Source organism: Trachurus japonicus, chromosome 13, assembly GCF_045865225.1.
Source record: "Trachurus japonicus isolate A0001 chromosome 13, Traja_1.0".
Lineage (NCBI taxonomy): Eukaryota > Metazoa > Chordata > Actinopteri > Carangiformes > Carangidae > Trachurus > Trachurus japonicus.
This window is the reverse complement of record NC_140919.1, coordinates 30,311,953-30,332,160: the sequence shown is the minus strand read 5'-3', so window position 1 is coordinate 30,332,160 and position 20,208 is coordinate 30,311,953. Positions and strand designations below refer to the sequence as shown.

Below are 20,208 nucleotides of genomic sequence, written 5' to 3'. Positions count from 1 at the left end.
AAGGATGCAATAGCGCTAAGCAATTTCATTACTGGATAGGAGGGGGAATGTCAATGTGCTGTATTTCCCCTGCCCCTTTTACAAGTCCAAATATCAAGCGGATCAAAAGTGTTGCTCTGAGGTTAATTTGCAGAGACAGATCAGAATGCCACCAAGAGCGGCCCAAATTGAATAGTGTAATATGGACCAATTGAAATTTCCACTTAACACCTGTCAAAAAAAAAAAAATCTTTAGAATTTGTTTGAATGTGAAAATATATTTTGAAGCAACTAGCCCTCTCTACCTCATTCATCTACTGACCCATAAAAATATGCCCTGAAGGGTATTACACCTTTCCCCACGGCTTTTCCAATACACACACAGTATATTCAGTGTGACGATTTTTCTTAACAGTGTGCACACATAAGCATATATCCCAGAGAGGCTCATAGATAACCGTCACCCAGGTCAGTTCTTGTTAGTACAGCACTCATCAAGTGTATCTCTTTGGCTCATAAATTGTAGACCATGCAGTTTATTTTGCAAATATTTATACAGTATATTTTGTTGCAGATCTACTGGAATGGCTTTAAATGCATAGTGTAGGCTGAATAGGTCACATTCAATCCAGGGGAGTCGCGTGTGTATTTCTGTTCTTACCGTACAGTATATGCTTGTAGGTTATAATCACTGTAGCATTTAACAGGGAAATGTTCTGACTCACTGGTTACAGTATGTCTATAACCTTGTAGTAAATAACTTTTATGGGCCTTTTGCCCATTCTGTGTTCTCGCAATGAAAAGCCAACTTAATACATAGTATATGAACACGCACCTATGCACACGAGTCCTGCTTTGTTTTGCTGGTTGAAGGGGTGCTGTAAAAGCTTGCTTGGTCACTGTGCTGCAATATCATTCAAATGAAAACGCATACTTTTTGTTTGTTGCTCAGAAATTTCACTCTCAAATAGAATATTGAAGAAATGTCGGGGGAAAGAGTTCTGCAAAACCAGACTTTGACAAGTAGATGTTTTATCTGTCTATGACAATTTGGTAAAAAACCTCTGATAGAAACCCTGGCAACTTCAGACATGATCTAATGCAGGCTTTTGGCCAAAATTGATTTGTTTTAGAGTCCATTGGTTTGCACAAGCAGATTGAGGGAATGAAAAGATAATGAGTCCAGACAAACATTTAGCATCAGCAGACACAAGTCTTGAATTTCTCAATGTATAAGTCTGGCTTTTAACAAGCTATGGATTTTAGAGCATTAGAAAAACCATCAATAAATAATACTGTAAGCTTGTTTCTAATGATACTAAAAGCATTTTTCATGAAATCTAACTCTTTAAATTAACCATGAACTTTCCCGCTCAACGTCTCTTTTCACCTTGAAAGCACGAAAAGGACTAAACATTTATTAGTATGACTATGCATCTTGAAAAATTGCCTTCACTCTTGCAAATGATTACATTTTCCATATCTACTATTATGTATGAGCAATCGACTAAAGTCTTTAAAACTGACATTCAGCTGATTTGAATGAACGACTGTGTCAAATCATGAAGCGTAAAATCCAGCAGTGAGAAGTTGTCTAGTGCTACTGCTTCTGAGCGGGACCACATGCATGTGTTTCCCTTTACGTGGAAAAACACTGCCTGAGTGCCAGACATCTGCACTTCTTTGTCTTGAGTCGTATAACGGCTAATGGTAGCCAGCAGCGTCACATAAAAAAATCGGCAACACTCACACCAATAACTACAGTGACAGCATCAGCAAACCAATGGAATTAGCCTAACTCATTAAAGTAGGTGTAAGCAAAGCCCCCACAAGCTAATTAATTTGTTAATTGCATAATAAACATTATTGTCCTCATCACTGTGACAGCATAAAATGTCCTATTTCACGCTGATGGTGTGATATGACCTTTATTAAAAGGGGTGGGGGGCTGCAGCTGTGCGTTTCAGTCACTTCTCTCTGCAGATTGTGTGTGTGTGTGTGTGTGGCAGGGGGTAACAATCTCATTGCAGAGCTAAATCTTTATCTGGTGCAGCACTGATACCTGCAGCAAGCTGAAAAGTCATCCTCCCCTGACTTTTATGAGCTATGAAAAAAAAGATGAAAAAAAAAAACAAACCTTCTGAAGACAGAGTCACACAGCGCGGTGTGAGAGTAGATGTGACACATTTGCCCTACACATTTCATCGGAGAGTGAGCTGTTAAACAAGGATATGAAGCAGCCACTGAAAAGGAGCCAGCCGCTGGTTTGTGGGTCCCATGAGGATTTTCTGTTGTTTGTTTTAAGTACAGTTTGGTTGCCTGTGATGTATTGTAATGCTTGTTGATACCAGAGTTTTTGAGCTGTGGCTCCATGTAGTTGTCTGTGCAGATTTATTCTTGTGCATGAAACCAATTTCTTCAAATAAAGAGTGATAGTATTCTCACAGCCAACACAGAATGAGAGTATTTTTGATACAGGAAACTGAAACTGAAGTTTGAATGATAAAGAATCATAATTGTGTGCCTCTGACGAATGATCATAAATAAGAATAAAAAAATAGATTTTGTAGTAAAGGCATCAAAATAACTGGTCACTGGGTGATGTCTAGGTGAACATTTGAATTAGGTCTCATATATTTTCATCACCATCACCATCACCATCACCATCATCATCATCATCATCTCATGTATTCTAGGGCTTACATGAACACTGTGACAGTATCACAGTGTTTAGTCCACAGTGAAACTGGCTGTGTCAGAAAACAAAGAATAAAATGAGCCATCAGGATTTTTATAAAAAAAAAAATTTTATTCTCACATGCAGGAAACAGTCAGCCAATCAGAGTCGCTCAGAGTCTCCTCCCTCCTGATGGCTCACTGATCTGTTGTCAGGATTTAAAATTAGCACTAGTGCCACTCGCCGAATGTGTGTAAAATATGTTTTGGCAAGTAAAATGAGAAGGTCACCATTGGTAGGCTGCCGGAATATGCCTACTTCACTATATAACTTTCACCATAAATGCCAAACAGTTAGAGCAGATCGACTGATTGCATTTCACATTTCAAAGTTGTACCCCGCTGTCCACCATCATCCAACATTCAAAAATGTATCAAGTTATCTGCAAAAATGTTATCATTCAGTCAGTGTGTCAGTCAGAAGAAGTGGCAAGACGTAAACATGGTTAGTAACATGAATAGTATATGGTGATTCTTTGAGATGGTGATTGACCAGGAAGGTTAGGGTTACTGTATGGCTGAAAAATCTATTTTTACGCCAAAGTAATTCATACCAGTCCTTTGTGTGACATTCTGCTATTTTGAATGCAATGCTAGTGTTGACATTCCTATCGTCATACATAATATACATATCATATCATTTCATCACCTAATTTTAAGCCTAAGCCTATGTTTTATGTTTTTTTGGGACAACTTAGTTAGAGTGGGAGGTGTGTGTTGTTAAAGCCCCAGTATGTAACTTATTTGGCTTTTTATTAGCAAAAATCAAATATTGCTTTCATGAATTTCACTGAAGTCGAATCACACCCGCATACAAATGAAAGCTTTCTCATACCTTAGAATGAGTTGTTACAAGTCGTTACAAATTAATATAGGCCTACAAGGGGGGCGCACCGAACCTTGGCTGCTATGTTGCATCGCCATTTTTTATGTTCAGTGGCAGCGTGACCGTAGGTAACCACAGAAACTCACCGGAGCTGTCGGCTCGGGGAGAAAGTTTTCCAGGTAGCGCCTGTTAAAACTGTCACCACTGTGTAGTGTGAGGAAGGACGGAGGCACTGGTGTTGCATTCAGGTGCAGTCAGGCAGACGGCCGTCGGCAAACCAACCGGATGTCATTTTACTCGACGAGAGAAAGACGGTAAAACGTGGGTCAGGTAAACAATACGACATCACCATGACAACATATTGTCACATCTGTATTGTTTTGCCTCGTGCTGGCGGACCACTTGTTTGCGTAGAGACGCTTGTTTATCCTGTTACAAGCAGCGTCTGTTGTCTGTCTGACGTCTGCCCGATTTCACGTGAATGCAACATCAAGAATACGTTCCGATATGCAACCGCACCGCTAGATTAGACCCTTCTAACTGCTCCCACAGCCCACCTAGCTTCTAAAGGTGATCAGGCATTTTCTATTAGAGCCTCACAGCTGTGGAACTCCCTGCCTGCTACAGTAAGGTCAGCTAACTCACTGCCCTCTTTTAAGTCTAGTTAAGGCTTTTTTAGAGTAGCTCTGTTGTTTGCCCCCTTATTGTTTTTATTTTTTTAATTGTTTTTATTTTTACTCCATTTATTCTATTTGTTTTATTATCAATACTGCTGATTATGGTTTTATGCTTTTATCCTGACTGTTTTATCTCACTCCGCAAAGCATGGTTTTATGTTTTTCTAAATGTTTGTGATGACAGTGTTACTTTTACTTGATCTGTAAAGCACTTTGTAACTGTGTTTTGAAAGGTGCTATACAAATAAAGTTTATTATTTTTATTATTATTAGATGGGGGTAATTCCTACACACTATAGGCTACCTTTAAGATGGCAGTGTAATAAAGCACTTAGGGAAACACTGCTGTTTTTAATGACCTTGTGTTGTAAGCAGTTCAGTGGCCCGTAGAAGCACCTTACCTGACCTATGTCAAAAAGTTAATTTTATATCCCGCCTGTTGTTTCCTGAAGCCTGAGAGTGGAAATCTAAAACTACACTGAGATGGTTTGTTGCTTCTTGGAGTCTTCTTATAAATCAACATTTCAAATAAAACCCAGGGAAAGTATAAATCATGAGACCTTTAATGTAAGGATTAACATATTTATAGTTAACTTGTAAAGTCTTCTGTCGCTTGTCAACAGTATAATAAAGTCAGTTAGACAGTTTTATTGTCTAATAATCAAACTTTTGTTATTCTGAAAAGAAAAGTATAAAGAATTAAATGTGAATTCACTGGGGGGGAAATGACAGCAAGATCATTTAAAAATAGTATTATTATTATTTACTCATGATACCTGTGTGTCAAAAAAAGAAACTTTGCTGTCAGTCAGGTGTGTGAGTGGGCCAGATGATGTGCAGAGAGATCGCGCTAAAGTAGAGCTGTGGCCCCACTGCAGTCCCAGCGCAATGAAACTAAACATTTAGAACAACAAGCCAACTGCTGCCATAAAGAATTCAATTGGATCCTAAAAGATGAAGGTAGCTGTCAGTAAGTTAGTAAAGCTGGCAGGCAGAGTTTACCGAGAGCCCTGAGTGAACAAGATCATTTGTCTCCTGAAGTAACATAGATATTTAAAGACCATATTTCATTAATTAATGTATGCCGGGTGAAGCTTCACGTTGATGTATCGGATCATAAAAATTCCCACCATGTAGAGGAATTTCAGTAGGCCTGTCTCTGTGGGATCCAATCCCTCCCTAGCACAGACAAGAGGCGGGAAATACATTATGTCAGGGAACTGCTCTTCTGGCGGCTGTGTATGCCATCTCTGCTACTGTATGCACATTCCCAGAGAAAGAGCTGTCTTCGGACTGCCTGTTTGCATCAGGAGAGAAAATGCTTTCCATCAGAGTAATCTGTGACCTTGCTTTGCTGAAGTGACACATAACAAGCAGAAAGCAGAAAGACAATGAGACACAAAGGAAAGGGATCACTGCAGTGCAGCATGAACAGTGACATTTGTCAGCTGTGTCATGGTTTGTCCCTCTGGTTTGTCTCAGGCAACACGTTATCTGGAATGCATTAAGTCAATACACCTTCCTTTATTGAAACAGGTTGTATGTATTTTTTGTTTTCAGGAATTCTATGGAATAAAAGGTATTTTGTTTGTTGCCTTAAGTCCAAATCCTTTTAAAAAAAATCTTTACTTGGAGAGAAGTGGCAATAACGTGTTATGTATTAAACTGCCAGAGTTTGTGATAGGATAAATAGTTAACATCATTACCTGCCAGTAAGCTGCTATTGAAAGAAAGAGTCTAAAAAAAGCCCCTAAACCGAATCTAATTTCATGTAGAAACAACGGTTCTTTTTAATGATACACACAGTGATATCCTGGTTAATTTTAGCTGCAGGGGCGGGGGTGGTGTGGGCGGCGAGCACAAAGGTTTGATACTGTTCGTTCCGAATACTTTTCAGACTTTCATTAAACAAGCCACCACCAGTGTTGCTCAGAACAATGACTGCCTTTATTTCACACTGTTGTTTCAGGGTCAGTGGGACATTCCTCAGTTCACAGGCCGCCACACAAGGTACCCACAGAGCGGACCTACTGTACTGTTAAATCCTGTAAACGCAGCAGCAGCAGCGGTGGCGGCAGTATGTACCTAACCCCAGACACAGACCCACTTTATACCATTTGGTTTCAGTTGTGTGGCACCGACAGATTATGTGTAATTGTAGGTGTTTAAAGGCTGTTGAAGAAAATGTGAACCAAAGGAGAACTCAAGGATTTCATGGGAAATAAATGCAGCACAGTGCTAAAAATCAGCACTTGAGAAACCGGGGAGGGCTTTTGTTGTTCATCTCACAGAACAGCAGGAAAAGCACAAGAGACTTACAACATGTATCTTGCACTTATTATCGAGAGAAAAGTAATGATGCTGCATCTTGTTGAATACTGCCGAGCTGTCTAACATTTGAGAAATGTCGAGCTTCACGAGCTTGTTTATTCTAATTTGTAATTTAAAACGAGGAAAAATGAGACCTTAATACTTACTTCATGTCATTCATTTTTATTACAGTCATTAATGAGCCGATAGTGGATTGAACGCAAAATATGTCTTAACTTCTTTTCTCCATCTATCAAACGTGACCAGGGACCTTGAACTATCTTAAGAGGCTTGTTTGTATTAACAAATGAACTTTCAATACGGAAGAAATCTAATTAAAGAAAAACTAATATCTTCAGACGTACACTCTGGCTAAAGCAAACATGCCAAAACTCATTCACTCATTATATTATTTAAAAAACCCATCAGTGCACATAATCAATGCTCACTGTGGGATTTATGATCACGTCCTTCAATGAACTGAAAATACAAGACTTAAGATAAGATAAGTTTAAACACATCTGTTTATTAAGACAAATGAGGTTACTTCACTGTAATTGTTTACAAGTCAGATTTTCACTATCTGTGCTAAATGTGTTTGGCCAGAATGAAGCTACATCTGAGTTTTTGTTCACTTTAGCTAAAAACAACAGGAAAACACAATCTGTTTTCTACGGCAGCCATGAAAAGGCTCCTTCCCAGGGGAATATGATCATCACTCCAAAAGCCACAACATCAGGGCTCTGCCGTTCCACTCCTAAATGCCATCCATGCTCAGCAGGGCTGAACCTCCTCAAACCATGCAGAACTCGAACCACTTTCACTCTTTCTGTGCCACTGAAAGGGTTATCAGCAGGGGAATTATAGCAGAAATCCTTCTAAAAAAAAAAGATAAAATTTGGAAAGCCTTCACCTGAAATGGCACACTTGGGCAGTTGGTATTTCCAAACACAAAGTGCACAAGTAAAAAGATTTCAGGTTTGGCCACCTGCCAAACAAACAGACAATAAAATACGCCATGCATGACAAGGCCTGCAGAAATTGGGCTGCTGGTAGGAGTCTCTCCCATGTAGCAGAGCAGAGGCACCATGGATTTACAGTATGCTAGTTAACATTCCACCTAGGACACGGGGCTCGGTTTGGGACATACAGGTTTCCTCTCCATCTGCTTTGAAAATGTCTGTTTCGCCAACTCACACACTTATCAGTCTGTGTCCTTCTATTTTTAGTCCACAGATTTAGTCCAGATGTGAAATGGGAGTAAGGGGGATGGGTGAAATCTGGATTTTATTTCTGGAGATGCCACTGAAGGTTTACACCCATGTATAGTGGTGCGCTTCCCTTGTTAAGAACAATGTCACATATTTGGTGAACATGTGTTGGTTTGAGACGCACTACTTGAGCTCTACTTTCAAATTACACAAAGATCAGAGTGAAAGCTTCTGGTCAGCTGCGTTTTTCCTTCCTATTTCAACCAACTGGATACAAACACTCTGACAGCATGGAGGATCTGGAAAATGCTGTGCTCCCCCCATGTGACAGATACTGAACTGTTTATCATAAAATAAAAAGTGTTCAGCAAAAGTGCTTTAACAAATAAGCCTTTCGTCTTTTGTAACAACATTTGAGCCCGTGACAGACAGCTGAATGTGCCGCGTTGGCACCTCTCTCCCTGGCAATCACACATACCTCATCGCCATATTGTAGTTTGCATCCTGTCAATCCTGATTATATCTCAGCGGCTCAGAATGAGATACACCACGTGCTGCTCGGAAATGGCATGATATGTTACACTGATAGAGCTGTCACAAGCCAGCATGCAGCGCAGGTAGCGGTCTCAACTTCACTGAAGAACTCACTCTACTGCGGATCTGACAGCACCTTTATCAAATCTAATGGACAGATTACGTACATGGTGCACTATTTCATCAACATAAGTTATATTTTCATATATTTTTATCGTATTCCTCACCGAACTGTCTTGAACAGTTAGGCAACATGTCTTTTATAGTAAAACACTGAATTATTGATTGATCAATACACATGGTGTCATGAGATTTTGTGCAGATGTTGAGGTGCAACAGTGATTTAATGAGCGGTGGCAGAATATAACATGTTCACTTTGGGTCAAGAGCTATTTTAAGAACTTCTGTGCTGTATGATCTTTGTGTTTATTCTACAAAAAGAGCACAATGAAAAGCTAATCCTGATATTAGTGGCAGAGTTTACGAACCTTCCTAAATTGGAAATGGCTTCTCGACTGGAGCCATTTCAGTTCAAGGCTTATGTAGCATTATGGAGTCATTACCTCTTTTGTGTAATGTTACAAGTAAACACCGGATCTCACTTGACAAACATGATTTGTACAAGCTGTTTATCACAGTCCGTTGATATCTGAAAATTATAGGGTATGCAAACAGCAGTTAGAGAGGTGACTGCTGAGTGTTTGCTGCCAAGTGAATGTGTTATTGGGCAGCTCGTAATAAAATTCAATGGGAGCAAGTGCAATACTTTAAGAATATGAATTAAGCCAACATTTTGGGTACTTTTTGTGTGGACTCTGAAGAGGCATATGAAGCCTGTATTTCCTTCCTTTGTGTTATATCTAAATAACTGAACACCATTATACATTCCCACCATTTACGTATGTGGTGATGAATTCCACTCACAGGTTTAGGGAATGAACTTAGTTAAGTTAGGAAGCATTTGAGCATCAAAGTGGTTTCTGAACACTCAACCATAAACCATGTATATTATAAGAAAAACTATTGCCTCTTTGTTTTTCAGTGGTGAAACTGTGGAGTAATGACGGCTTATCCAATTTATAAAAACTGTCAAATGCTCATCTTGATTTGCAAAAAGGGGGCAGATCTTAGCTGTATTTTAAGATTGAGTGTCTGACCCCAGATTTGATGGGAGCTTAAATTGCTATGATGCGAATGAGGTCAATTAATTTTTATTAATTAGTTCCCAGTGCTGAGTCTGTTTATTTGGCCTACATTACATAAAGAGTTTAATTAGTGTAGACAGGGCTCCGTTTATACCAAGGTGGCAGTGTTGTGAAAACTGTGAATTAGAGAGAGAGAGTTTTGGAAATTGAGGCTGGTGTGAAGTCACGGACCTGGAAACCTGCCTGATAGTCAGTGAACATGTGTGCGCTAAAAAAAACAGCATGAAAATGAGCATGGCACTTACAGTGGCTTATTAAGCAATGTCAATCACAGTTTTACACGAGCAAGTGAGGTGAGTCATTAGCAGTTTACAGTTCATTTATGGGAGAAAAAAAATTATTGTAAGCACTAGTTTGATCTTCTTGGAAAACTTCATCAAAAAGTTGCTCTAAGAGTTCTATGTTTGCATAAAACACTAGTTACACTCCTCCAACATTACCAGCTCAAAGTGCAAGGAGAGTCGTCTTTCTGCATATTCCTGTGATCTGAGGAGGAAGAAGACTGCTTGGTGAAGAAAGAGATGATGCAAAGGAGATGCTTTTCAAGCAAGGAGAGAGAGATACAGTATATGAGTAAGGGTGTGTGTGTGTATGTGTGTGTGTGCTATGAATAGATTTTATCTATCACGGCTGAATGAAGCACTGCATCCTATAGCATGACTACTCATAGCTGCTTTGATTAATTAAGTTTATTTCTATTACTAGGCAAACATGCATTTTGTTATTGTCTTTCAGTTTTCCTTTTACTCAGCTGTAATGTCATTTCATTTCTGGTATCCAGTTCAGCCGTGGCTTGTCATTTTTAATTTTTCTTTTTCTTTGCACACCTTTAAATAAGATGCTTTTTTAAAATCCTGAAACACTGACATTAGTATGTATTTCTCTCCTTTCTGTGTTTCCATTTTGATGCTCTCAAATGCAAACTGTGTTTCCTCTGTCCACATTTCTGACCCCCAAATGTGTGCTGTGCCCTTTTGTGACAGGCATCCACACCCACAAAAAGACTGCTTTAAATGTTGTGAAACTGTGTGAAAACCTTCCCTGATCATCCTCGACAGCCATCAGATGACCACCACTACGCCAGAGAGACAGAGTCGCAACCATATGCCAGAGCCTAGTTTGAGGCACCAGGGGCAGAGAGAGCCAACCAGCCCCGCGCCGCACTGAGTTCAGTAGTGACTTCTATGTCACGTCTATTTCTGCATTTACAATGATTCTGAGGAATGTGTTGTAATAGAAATGTGTGTTGTTTTTGCTGCTTTCACTCAACAGCCAGAAAGCCTTGTTAATGAAAACCTTTTGCTTCCCGGGATGCGAGTCAAAGCAGTGACAGCGGCAGCTCTGTCTTGTGACTGAAATAAACAGAGACAAAGAACTTGGACTGTCTCCACCATCTGATTGGACCCATTGGAGTGTTTCCTAACAAGCACCCCACTGGTGACAGTTTATTGGATCGCTGTTGTCATGGTGACAATAATAAACACCCTTTATGGAGCAGTCACAATTTGCTCAGGTTAACACACAAAAAACTGAGTTGTTTTAAGACTGAGGTCTGGGTTGAAATGTGTGCTTATTAGGGGTTAGACAAATGCAGCGCACAAAAACACATTACAAACACACAATGTTTCTAAATACCATGAACTACTTTCACAAAATCCATTCACAGTCAAATTCTGGCTCCATCACAGGCTGGGAGTTTTACTCCTCAGGCTATCCTGATGCTTCATATCCATAAAGGTAAAGTGCTCTATTTGGTGTATTTCATGCTGCAGGCTATGCACACAAAGACCAGACCAACTTCAGTTGTAGGAAATGGAGCTTTATGCACACAGTCAAGCAGTTGGAAGCAACCACGACTGTATGCGCATTAAAATGCAGAGAAATATCATAGCATATTCTTGACAGCATTAATATTTTGATGAGAGGATGATGAATTAATATACAGTAAAAGCAAGTGCAATTTTCATACTGCAGAAAATATTCGCAAGCAGCCTATTGTGTCATTAGCTACATAAATTATATTATATAATATTACATATATTATATTATATTATATTATATTATATTATATTATATTATATTATATTATATTATATTATATTACTGTATACACAAACATTAATTTACAAGGTTCAAAGTTTAGGGGGAAAATAACTCTATATAACTTTATGAAAAGTGCTTTCATACTCATCATAATTATTGAGATGACAATATTCATTGAAACTGCATAGCCTGCACAGAGGTGACCTATATCTTTGTATCAAAGCCAGCTCTTTACCATTCAATCTAGCTGCACTATGAATGTCAGGAGGAAAATATTCACAATGAGATGTTACATAAACTTGAGGATTTATATTGACCTCTACAGGCTGGCTACAATACGCCTTCAAACATAGGTACAATATAACTGTGGTTCTTTATGGGAATGATGAATGGGTTGAGAACATCAGCAGTTTCATCACATTATTCTCATATCTCCAGAATTACCTTAAACGTCTCATTAAGTCCCATCTGTGCTCCCCACTTCAGCTGTTATTCCAAACTCTATCACCTCAGTGTCTAATGCTCTTCCCCTGTAGACTCAAAAGAAGTGCCTGCAAAATGTTTGTCGCCTGCTGCTTCATGAAGAACTGAATCCTAATGAAAATGTTCCAGGTAGCTACAAAACCTTTGGCTGCAAAATCACACCTGGTCTCATTTGCATTTCATACTATGTGAATCAGATGTACAGCTGAAGTATGTGGACTAAGATAATTCCTGCCTTAAGGCATTTCTCAGTAGCACCATCTAAAATATCTACTTTTAGCAGCCCAGGGTTTTTTTCTGCCCAAACATATAACACTGTGAAGCTCAGAAAGTTGTGCAGTGAACCAAAAAGCTGGTAAGCCAAAATGAAGTGGCTGCTTTTTTTTTTTTTAATGTTCAGAACTTTGATTTGGTTGTAAGGCTTTGACATTTACACAAGATACACACAGAGGTATGTAAATGTAAATGGAAGGAAACAATGGGTGCCTGTCACATATCATGTACATGTTTCTCTTTTTCAGTTTCTACTACTGTAACTTCTGGGTACAGTAATTCCAACTTTGCTTTATTTCAATGGAGTATTAGTGTCTTGGGAGAATGAAGTAACTAACTGGTAGAGTGGCAGAATCCACAGGCAAGAAAACTGTAGATTTCAAGCTTGTCAAGTCCTTTCCAAGTCTCTTTCCTCCATACCAGTCCAAATTAACACTAATTTGACAGCACAAATCAATTTCTGTCAGAATGATTATACTTCGGACAGGAAAGTCAGTGTTCCTCCTCTCTTTGGTTTTAAACATTTACAAAATCATCCTTTTTTCTGCAACTCTGAAACACTGTCACTCTGGGCTGGGTTGTACATACCCCCCTTCCGTAAACCGCAGTCTACGGTCAGTGCATTGTTCATTGTCATCCTTAGGAAATATAATTCATTTTAGTAAGAGAAAACTAATGGTATATTCTTGAATTGCGACTAATTAATCATTCATGTTCCTGCTAAAGTTACGCAAACCCACTTCACCCACACCCACAGTGTGTGATGCTGTTGTTACTTATAATAAAGACAAAAGAGTATGAAACCATAATGTTTGGACTTTGAATAGCAGACTAATTAACAGGCAATATATAACTCTGTTACATTATTCTGTTATTCTGAAAATCAAAAGTGCATTCTTACCAGGCGTCTTCTTTCTTCCTCCACAGTGTTCAGCAGCTGGGAGAACTCCTTAAATGACTGGGCTGAAACACACAGACGGATCATTTCTACAACCAGCACATTAAAAGGCACTATATATTTGGTCAACAGATACATCAACGTATATGAGACATCATGCACAATATGCTCACCGTCAAGCAAATACACAGTGAACAACTGTGTTGCAGCATTCAGATGATTAAAAGAAATATTTAAAAAAAACACAGAGTGGCTCAGCCATTAAACATCAGATGTTTTTGGAACCCTACAAGCGCTGTGTTCGGGTGCTAAAATGTTTATTTGCACTGCAGCTTCAGAGCCTTCAGTGCAGAACATTTTAGAACCTAATAAAATCATGCAGCTGTCCAATTTAAAACCAAGACTAGCAGTAAAAAACAATACTTTAAGTGAATGGAACCCACTGATTGCTTCCCTTCATTTTCTGCTCCTGCTAGGCTTTACAATATACTGTCACAATGTAGGCAAGACTGATGTGGTAAAGATATGTTCTGGGCTAGCTATACTTCAATAGCTTATATTACAGTCTGCAGGGCCACATGAATTCAGCATACAATACATCGAACCTTATCTGCCGGAGAATTGTGCCTTGATAGCTTCACAGCTTCATTAAATTGAGGGCCAGATACAGCGTGGCCTCTGTTGGTCAGCCCTGGTGTCACCCTGTGTTCAGCCATTTAGCAGCGGTCGAGCTGCGCCGTTTGCCAACACAGTAACATCATTATCAGCCGCGACGGCCTGGCATGGAGACCCATGCATCATCTTAGACACTTTGTTCCATTTACACACCAAAGACTTTAAAGACCAGGGAGCAATGATTTTGTGCCAGTGATCGTGCACACAGGCTGGCCTCCTATTAACGCCACCAGCTCCTTTATCAACAGCACAAACCTCTCAGGGGGTAAAGGGCACAGCTGGAGCCGTTGATGGGACAAGATTAGACTCCATAGAAAGGAAATGGAAGTCAAAGTGAGGTTACAGCTTGCATATCATTCATGGTAATTTGAGAAAAGGCAGGAAACCTGATGAATCACTGAATGTAATACAATTTATGACCTCAAGAGTGGATGAAAGGGGAAGATGGGCTGATAATGAAGAAACATGTATAATTTATTATTCTGCATCCTTTTTGGAGGAAAAATTCCCATATTTACTTAGTTCAGTTTTGTGGATCTGAATGTTGCCTTCTTGTTTGATATTTAACTTTTTTTGGTGTAGATCAGCTAATCTCAGAAGGCTCCAGGAGACTAAAGGATTGACCTTCTGTGAGAGGGGCATGTAACTTTTGAAAAATTTAATTTCTATAGCCACATCAATCTTTTGGCCCCATTGATTCCTATATAACTGCAGTGGGATGTGAATGTCACTCCAGGAAGTCATAGCGTAAAATCAATAAAAGGTCAGGTGAACCTGTCTGGCAGCACGTACAGGATCCTGATGTTATGTGAAGAAGTTGGGTGCATCAAAGTGAAGTATACCAATACCGCATCAAGATCATGGCTGGCATTCACACAAGGGTCCAGCTATGTCAGTCAGAAAACTTGGTTTCATTGATGATGAGATTGATTCCAACAGGCAGGTTTCATTTTTTTTCTCTCTCAAATAGTAATCATGGCCTTTTCTCTCTGTGTCTGGGACAATAGGCACTAAGAGCTGAGTGTGGAGATATTATTTCTCTTCATGATGATACAAAAACTTTTTTTTACACTAATATGACACAGATAGTCCAGAATTATATGACATCATCTACATTTAAAATTTCATTATGGTCATTTGTGCCATTGTTGCTTCCACAATGGTCTTGATTAAAAGGCTCCCAAGTGAGTGAACCATTGTCTGCAAAGTGCAGCATGCAGATACCACAGGCGCGGCCAAACCTCTGGCTGCTGTTGTGCTGGTAATTTGTACTGTAAATACTCTACAGGTCACGGCAAACATCGGAGGGGGGGGGGGCTTAAATATCCATTGTTTAATGTGAGATCAACACTGCTTTTGATCAAGGGCCAGGAAAGGGGCACATAGCCTCAAATTAAAACATGCTTGATTCCAATGAGGCTTGGATTAGAGTGTGGATTTTTCCAATAAGCATAATTGGTGTCCTGCACCCCTGCCATTCATATAGCCGCTGCAGCTTTTGTCAGGAAGAAGGGAAAAAGGTCCATTCATTAGGCATTCAGATGAACATTACAGTCTCATGTAGAGGAGGCTGATATCCAGTCTAGCCCTCGCAGATGGACAGTAATTCAGCAGTCTCCAGCCCCATAGAGTGAAGAACTCAAGCTGGGGATAATGAGCAGAGCAAAAAGAGAAGAGGAAGAAGAGGGCAAGCTGGAAGTCCTGCCCATTAGAGCCAGAGAGACCCTCTGCACAGCTGCTTTCATATTACTGTAGGAGGCTAGGAGGTTCGCACCTCCATTAATCTCTGACACTGATCACAATTAGTCTCTTTGATCTCTTATGGGCTTGAAACGATACAGGGGAAGCATCATAAGCAAATCAATAGCATTAATTATACATGCACCACAGACAACTTTAAGATCTATACTCAAAGCCAAATCCCATTACACGAATATGCAGAGTATGCTTGATTTTGTCTGAAAACAGCTCCCAGTGCCTCTGATACAGCTTTTTCCCTTTTCTATTAACACATTTATCCAAGTGTTTTAACCAATTGGTCCTATGGCACAGGGCATTAGCTCCTCTGTGATATGTGTCAGAGCTACTGTGTGCCAACAGAAGTCTTATGGACCTGTCAGGAAAGATAAAGATTAAGATGACAATGTGACTAATTGGGCAGAGTTGAGAGGAACAATGATGAAGTGCCAGAGAGACAAAGATCTGTTCTCTTAGCCCTGACGAAAACTGAACTTACCAATGTTCACCTCATCATCCGTCTCTGCGTCGCCTATGCACTCGAACTGGAACTCCTGCAGGGACTGTGAGAACTTCTGTACGGCAGCAGAAAGATCTGGAAAATCAGAGGGTCAGGGCATCACAACGAAGAATATGACACACAAATAACAATCAATCAGATGGTCTATTTGGAATGTGATGTGCTGTTGCATTGTGCAAAGTGGCTCTATTTAGACACTCAGTTTTGAAAATGAATAACGTGGAGGGGTCAAGTCACAGAGAATGAACTTTCCAAATAATATACTTAGATAAAGCACCTTATGAACACAGTAAAACGCGTGATTAGTTGTGACACTATTTGTAAACAGCATTGTTGGCAAAGAATAGCGGCGAGCAGACAAACATCTGAACAATAGTTCCAAAGTGATGGAAAGATATGAATCATAATTTAATGTCATGACCTTCAAAATAAAACCAGAGCAGAGACAGAATGCAGATCAACCCAAAAAGATTCTTACATGATCTTTTTTTTTTGCCCACCCTTGTCTATGCAGTGTAGCCATCTATGTAGGTAACACCGAGATGTATGAGTTATCCAACCAGTCCAACAACCCAAAACAACCATACAGGTGATTTATTAAAACAAAGCATGCATGGCCTTCTATCAACCCCAACCGATATTAGTTTCTCCTGAAATAGCACAAATACAGCAGCACATGCACTGGATCTCAGTTGTCATGGTTACCATAACAGGCACAGCATCATACCAAGAGTGGTTATCATAGTAAGTGTTACGGCTTTATTAAATTTAGGCATAAAAACTACTTGGTTAGGTTTAGGAAATGACCATGATTTCAGTTAAAATATGTATTTCCTCAGCAGTATCCAATCTTTGTTGCTATATCACAATAATAGCGAGGTTAACTTTGTTGAAGACTCCTAGATAAACAAAACAACTCAACTTCTACAGAGGAATCAAACTCTCCACTCCCCTGTATCATAATTGTGTATTTTATTAACCCGTCCAACCACCCACCCCCGCCGCCTGATGTGGACGATGTCGTTCTTTACACTACGTCAATGCCCTTTGCCTTTGCTCCTCTCACTACAGCTGCTGAGATGACCTGTGGGCTTGTTTTTGACAGGAGGAGTGACTTGAGTTATATGACTCAGAAGTTATATACAGTAGTTACACCAGTATGAGAGTGAGAAACCCTCAGCATCACAAACAAACTCTCATTGTTGATAAGTTGGCAGCCTGGTAATTAGAGACACAAACAGATGTACAGTATGACATCCTCACAGCACAAGTTGATCACACTCCCCAGCACACACGTAGAGTACTACAGTATCATTCCTTCCTATGTAGACAAAGTGATACTTATAGAGTATATTTAACCTCTTAAGACCCCACATACACATGTGTGGACATCACATTTTGGGTTGTCCAAACCACAATATTTAAATATGCTTAAACACTTAAGGCTAGCAGTTCTAATTTTTCTATTTGTTCTATAGTCACAACTAAAGCAACAAAACACTGGAACTGGAAAAAAAAACAACTATTGTCTGACAGCTTTGGGGAGCAGAAGAGCAAAGGAATGCACTTTTATGATCTGCTGACTGTCCAATTCCATGCCCACTGACATTCATACAACAGCAGGCCGACGAGTGACTGAAATATCTGCTTTATTTACTTCATCACTTGTCCATTGATCATAATACTCAGATGTGTCTATGAAAATTAAGCCCATCTGAGCTGCCTAACCTTTGTGTCAAAAATGATATATTACACATAGTGAATAAAAACCCTTAGAAAAATTCCACCTTTGGACAGTCTCACACAGCTCGATATAAATTTATGCTGTTTGCTGCATTCCAGGACTTTAGTTTTGATGAAGTGCTGCCCTCATTTTTTCAAAGTGACATTTGACAACCTCCAGGGAAAAGGCTTTAGCCTTTTCTATTCCTTAACTTTCCAGCTGAGAATACGTGAATCCTGCCTTTCACTTTCAAATATTCACTGGAGATGTCAGTGGAAAAATTGGTATCACAGTGGTCTCAGTATTTTTCCAGTAGTAAATCTATATCTGACGGTTCGCTTTTAATAGCTCTGCATAAGTTAAAAGTAGTATATAGCTTTATTTTAACCAGGTGTGATGTAGATTTCAGATGTGATGAGGAGGATGTTTTGACGCGTTGAGTGGCTTTTAATAGCAAAGTAAACATGAGCCTTAGCAGTCACTGCTGTGGAGGAGAAGCCAGCTAAAGGTGTAAATCAGTCCAGACACACTTGCAAAGCTTCAAATGTGGCAATATGGAACAAATCACTGAGAAACACCTGAGAAACACTCAAATATGAGAAGTGATTTAATATATTTCGCTAATTCCAAGAAGCCCCACATCTGTTTTCCTCCAGCTGTTCTAAGCTCAGTGTCTGCACAGCACAAAGGCCTTTGGAAGTGGTCGTTGACTTCACTCAAAGTTTTATGTGCATGGTCTTCTACCTTTTACTGACTTATCGCAATGAGCCAGAATTAGCTGAGAGCAACTGTTCACTGTTTGTTGTGATGAGTCAACCAGAGTGCATGTCCATTCAAGAGTAGAGGAGCTTTAACAGCCACTCACCACATACTAGCAATAAAAAATGACTAGGCTCCATTTCCTGAATCCTGTCTGCCTCACCTAAAGCCTTCCACTTTATTTCTCTATTAGAAGAAAAACACAGCACCAAACAACAAAATGGGTCCTGTCACATACTCCATCATGACCTGTGCTTACCACTATTTACCTTTTCCTTCTGGTTCAAAATAGCAGAAAGTTAGTGGGATAAAAAATGTGTAATGTTAAACACTGTGGTTATCCTACGTTTATAGTTGATCACTGTGCTTTTATTTCCATATAGGCTATAGTTGAGACGTAATGCAAATTCTCTCAGTGGTAACATTTTTCAAAAGTTTATGCAGAGTATCAAACGCTAAAATCCTTAATTAGGCTACATCAAGGCAAAACTGCTGAGCCGCTCAACAGCTGATTTTTGGGGATTCGGACATCTTTTTCTTCTTTGAAATAACAGCCTGTATAAACTCAACCAAAACCACACTTAAATTATTGAATACACTCGTATAATGGTGTGGATTTTGAGTTATGCTGAGGAAAAATAAGTTTGAGGAGCCACTATAAAAACAAATGCTAATCAACACTGTATCCCATCTTTAATAGGACCCACAAACTAATGGAAACATAAACTTGCTGTTTCAAAGAAACAGTGCATATCTTTGGTTTAGTAGATAAATAACAGGCATGAGTCAGACTCACAAGAAAATCAAACATGTTGTCAATAAACCTGCATTTTAAGATAATGGGGTAAAGTAACTGCAATATTGACCTGGGAACAGCTGACCAAGTATATGAAGTTTTATTTAATATTCTATTATGCAACTGGTTTACATTTGTTTCATACCTTCGTTACATAAATGTTATAGTGTGTGGGTCTGCTGTGAGATATTCTTGCTGAGGTGAAGCTAACCTATGTTTATAAGTACTTTAAAGAGTGGGATGAGGCCTCGGCACATAATGGAGGCTTTTAACATTTCATAAATCAACCGAATTAGGCAAAACAAGATAGAGATTCTAAAATACTGTCAGCCCACACAGTCTGAAATATACACATTTTTCTCATATCCATTATTGACAATGGCTTACTAATTGCTCCTCTCCCTTCTTCTCGCATCAGCAGCCACATCTTTACTTCAAACAACTTTGAACTTAAAAAGACTATTGCCTTGCATGTAAGAGAATCCACAGTGATATGCTGTAATAATAACAGTGTACTGTAGACAACCAAGCTCATGTTCCTTCCACAGAAGACGCTTTGCTTATTTATTTGTTTGTAAAGGTTTGTTTTGCAGTTTGTAACTGCAATATACTGTATGAGAAGGTACACATGCTTCCAACAGTGTACTGTATGTGTTTCATATCCTGGTATTATATAAGAGCTATATGCTTCAAGTAGAAAATGTGACACAACTAACTAGTCTTATTGATATGCCACCAAACATAACACTGTTGATTAATAAGAAGCAAACAGCAATCTGTGGTTTCAATACTAATTAAAAATTCTAGCATTTAAAGCAGAAGT

At 39.3% G+C, this 20,208-nt stretch overlaps 1 protein-coding gene across 4 annotated transcripts in view; it reads right to left on the bottom strand.

Annotated features, from left to right (window-relative positions):
- Positions 1–20,208, bottom strand: part of arhgap42b (Rho GTPase activating protein 42b) — a 73,682-nt gene that overhangs the window by 26,462 nt on the left and 27,012 nt on the right. For all 4 annotated transcript variants that reach the window (XM_085795908.1, XM_085795909.1, XM_085795910.1 and 1 more), the window contains exons 2-3: positions 16,087–16,182; positions 13,179–13,240 (exon numbers count right to left, since the gene is read on the bottom strand). In XM_085795908.1, coding sequence (XP_085652034.1) covers positions 13,179–13,240; positions 16,087–16,182 — 158 coding nt within the window. The remainder of the gene's footprint in view (positions 1–13,178; positions 13,241–16,086; positions 16,183–20,208) is intronic.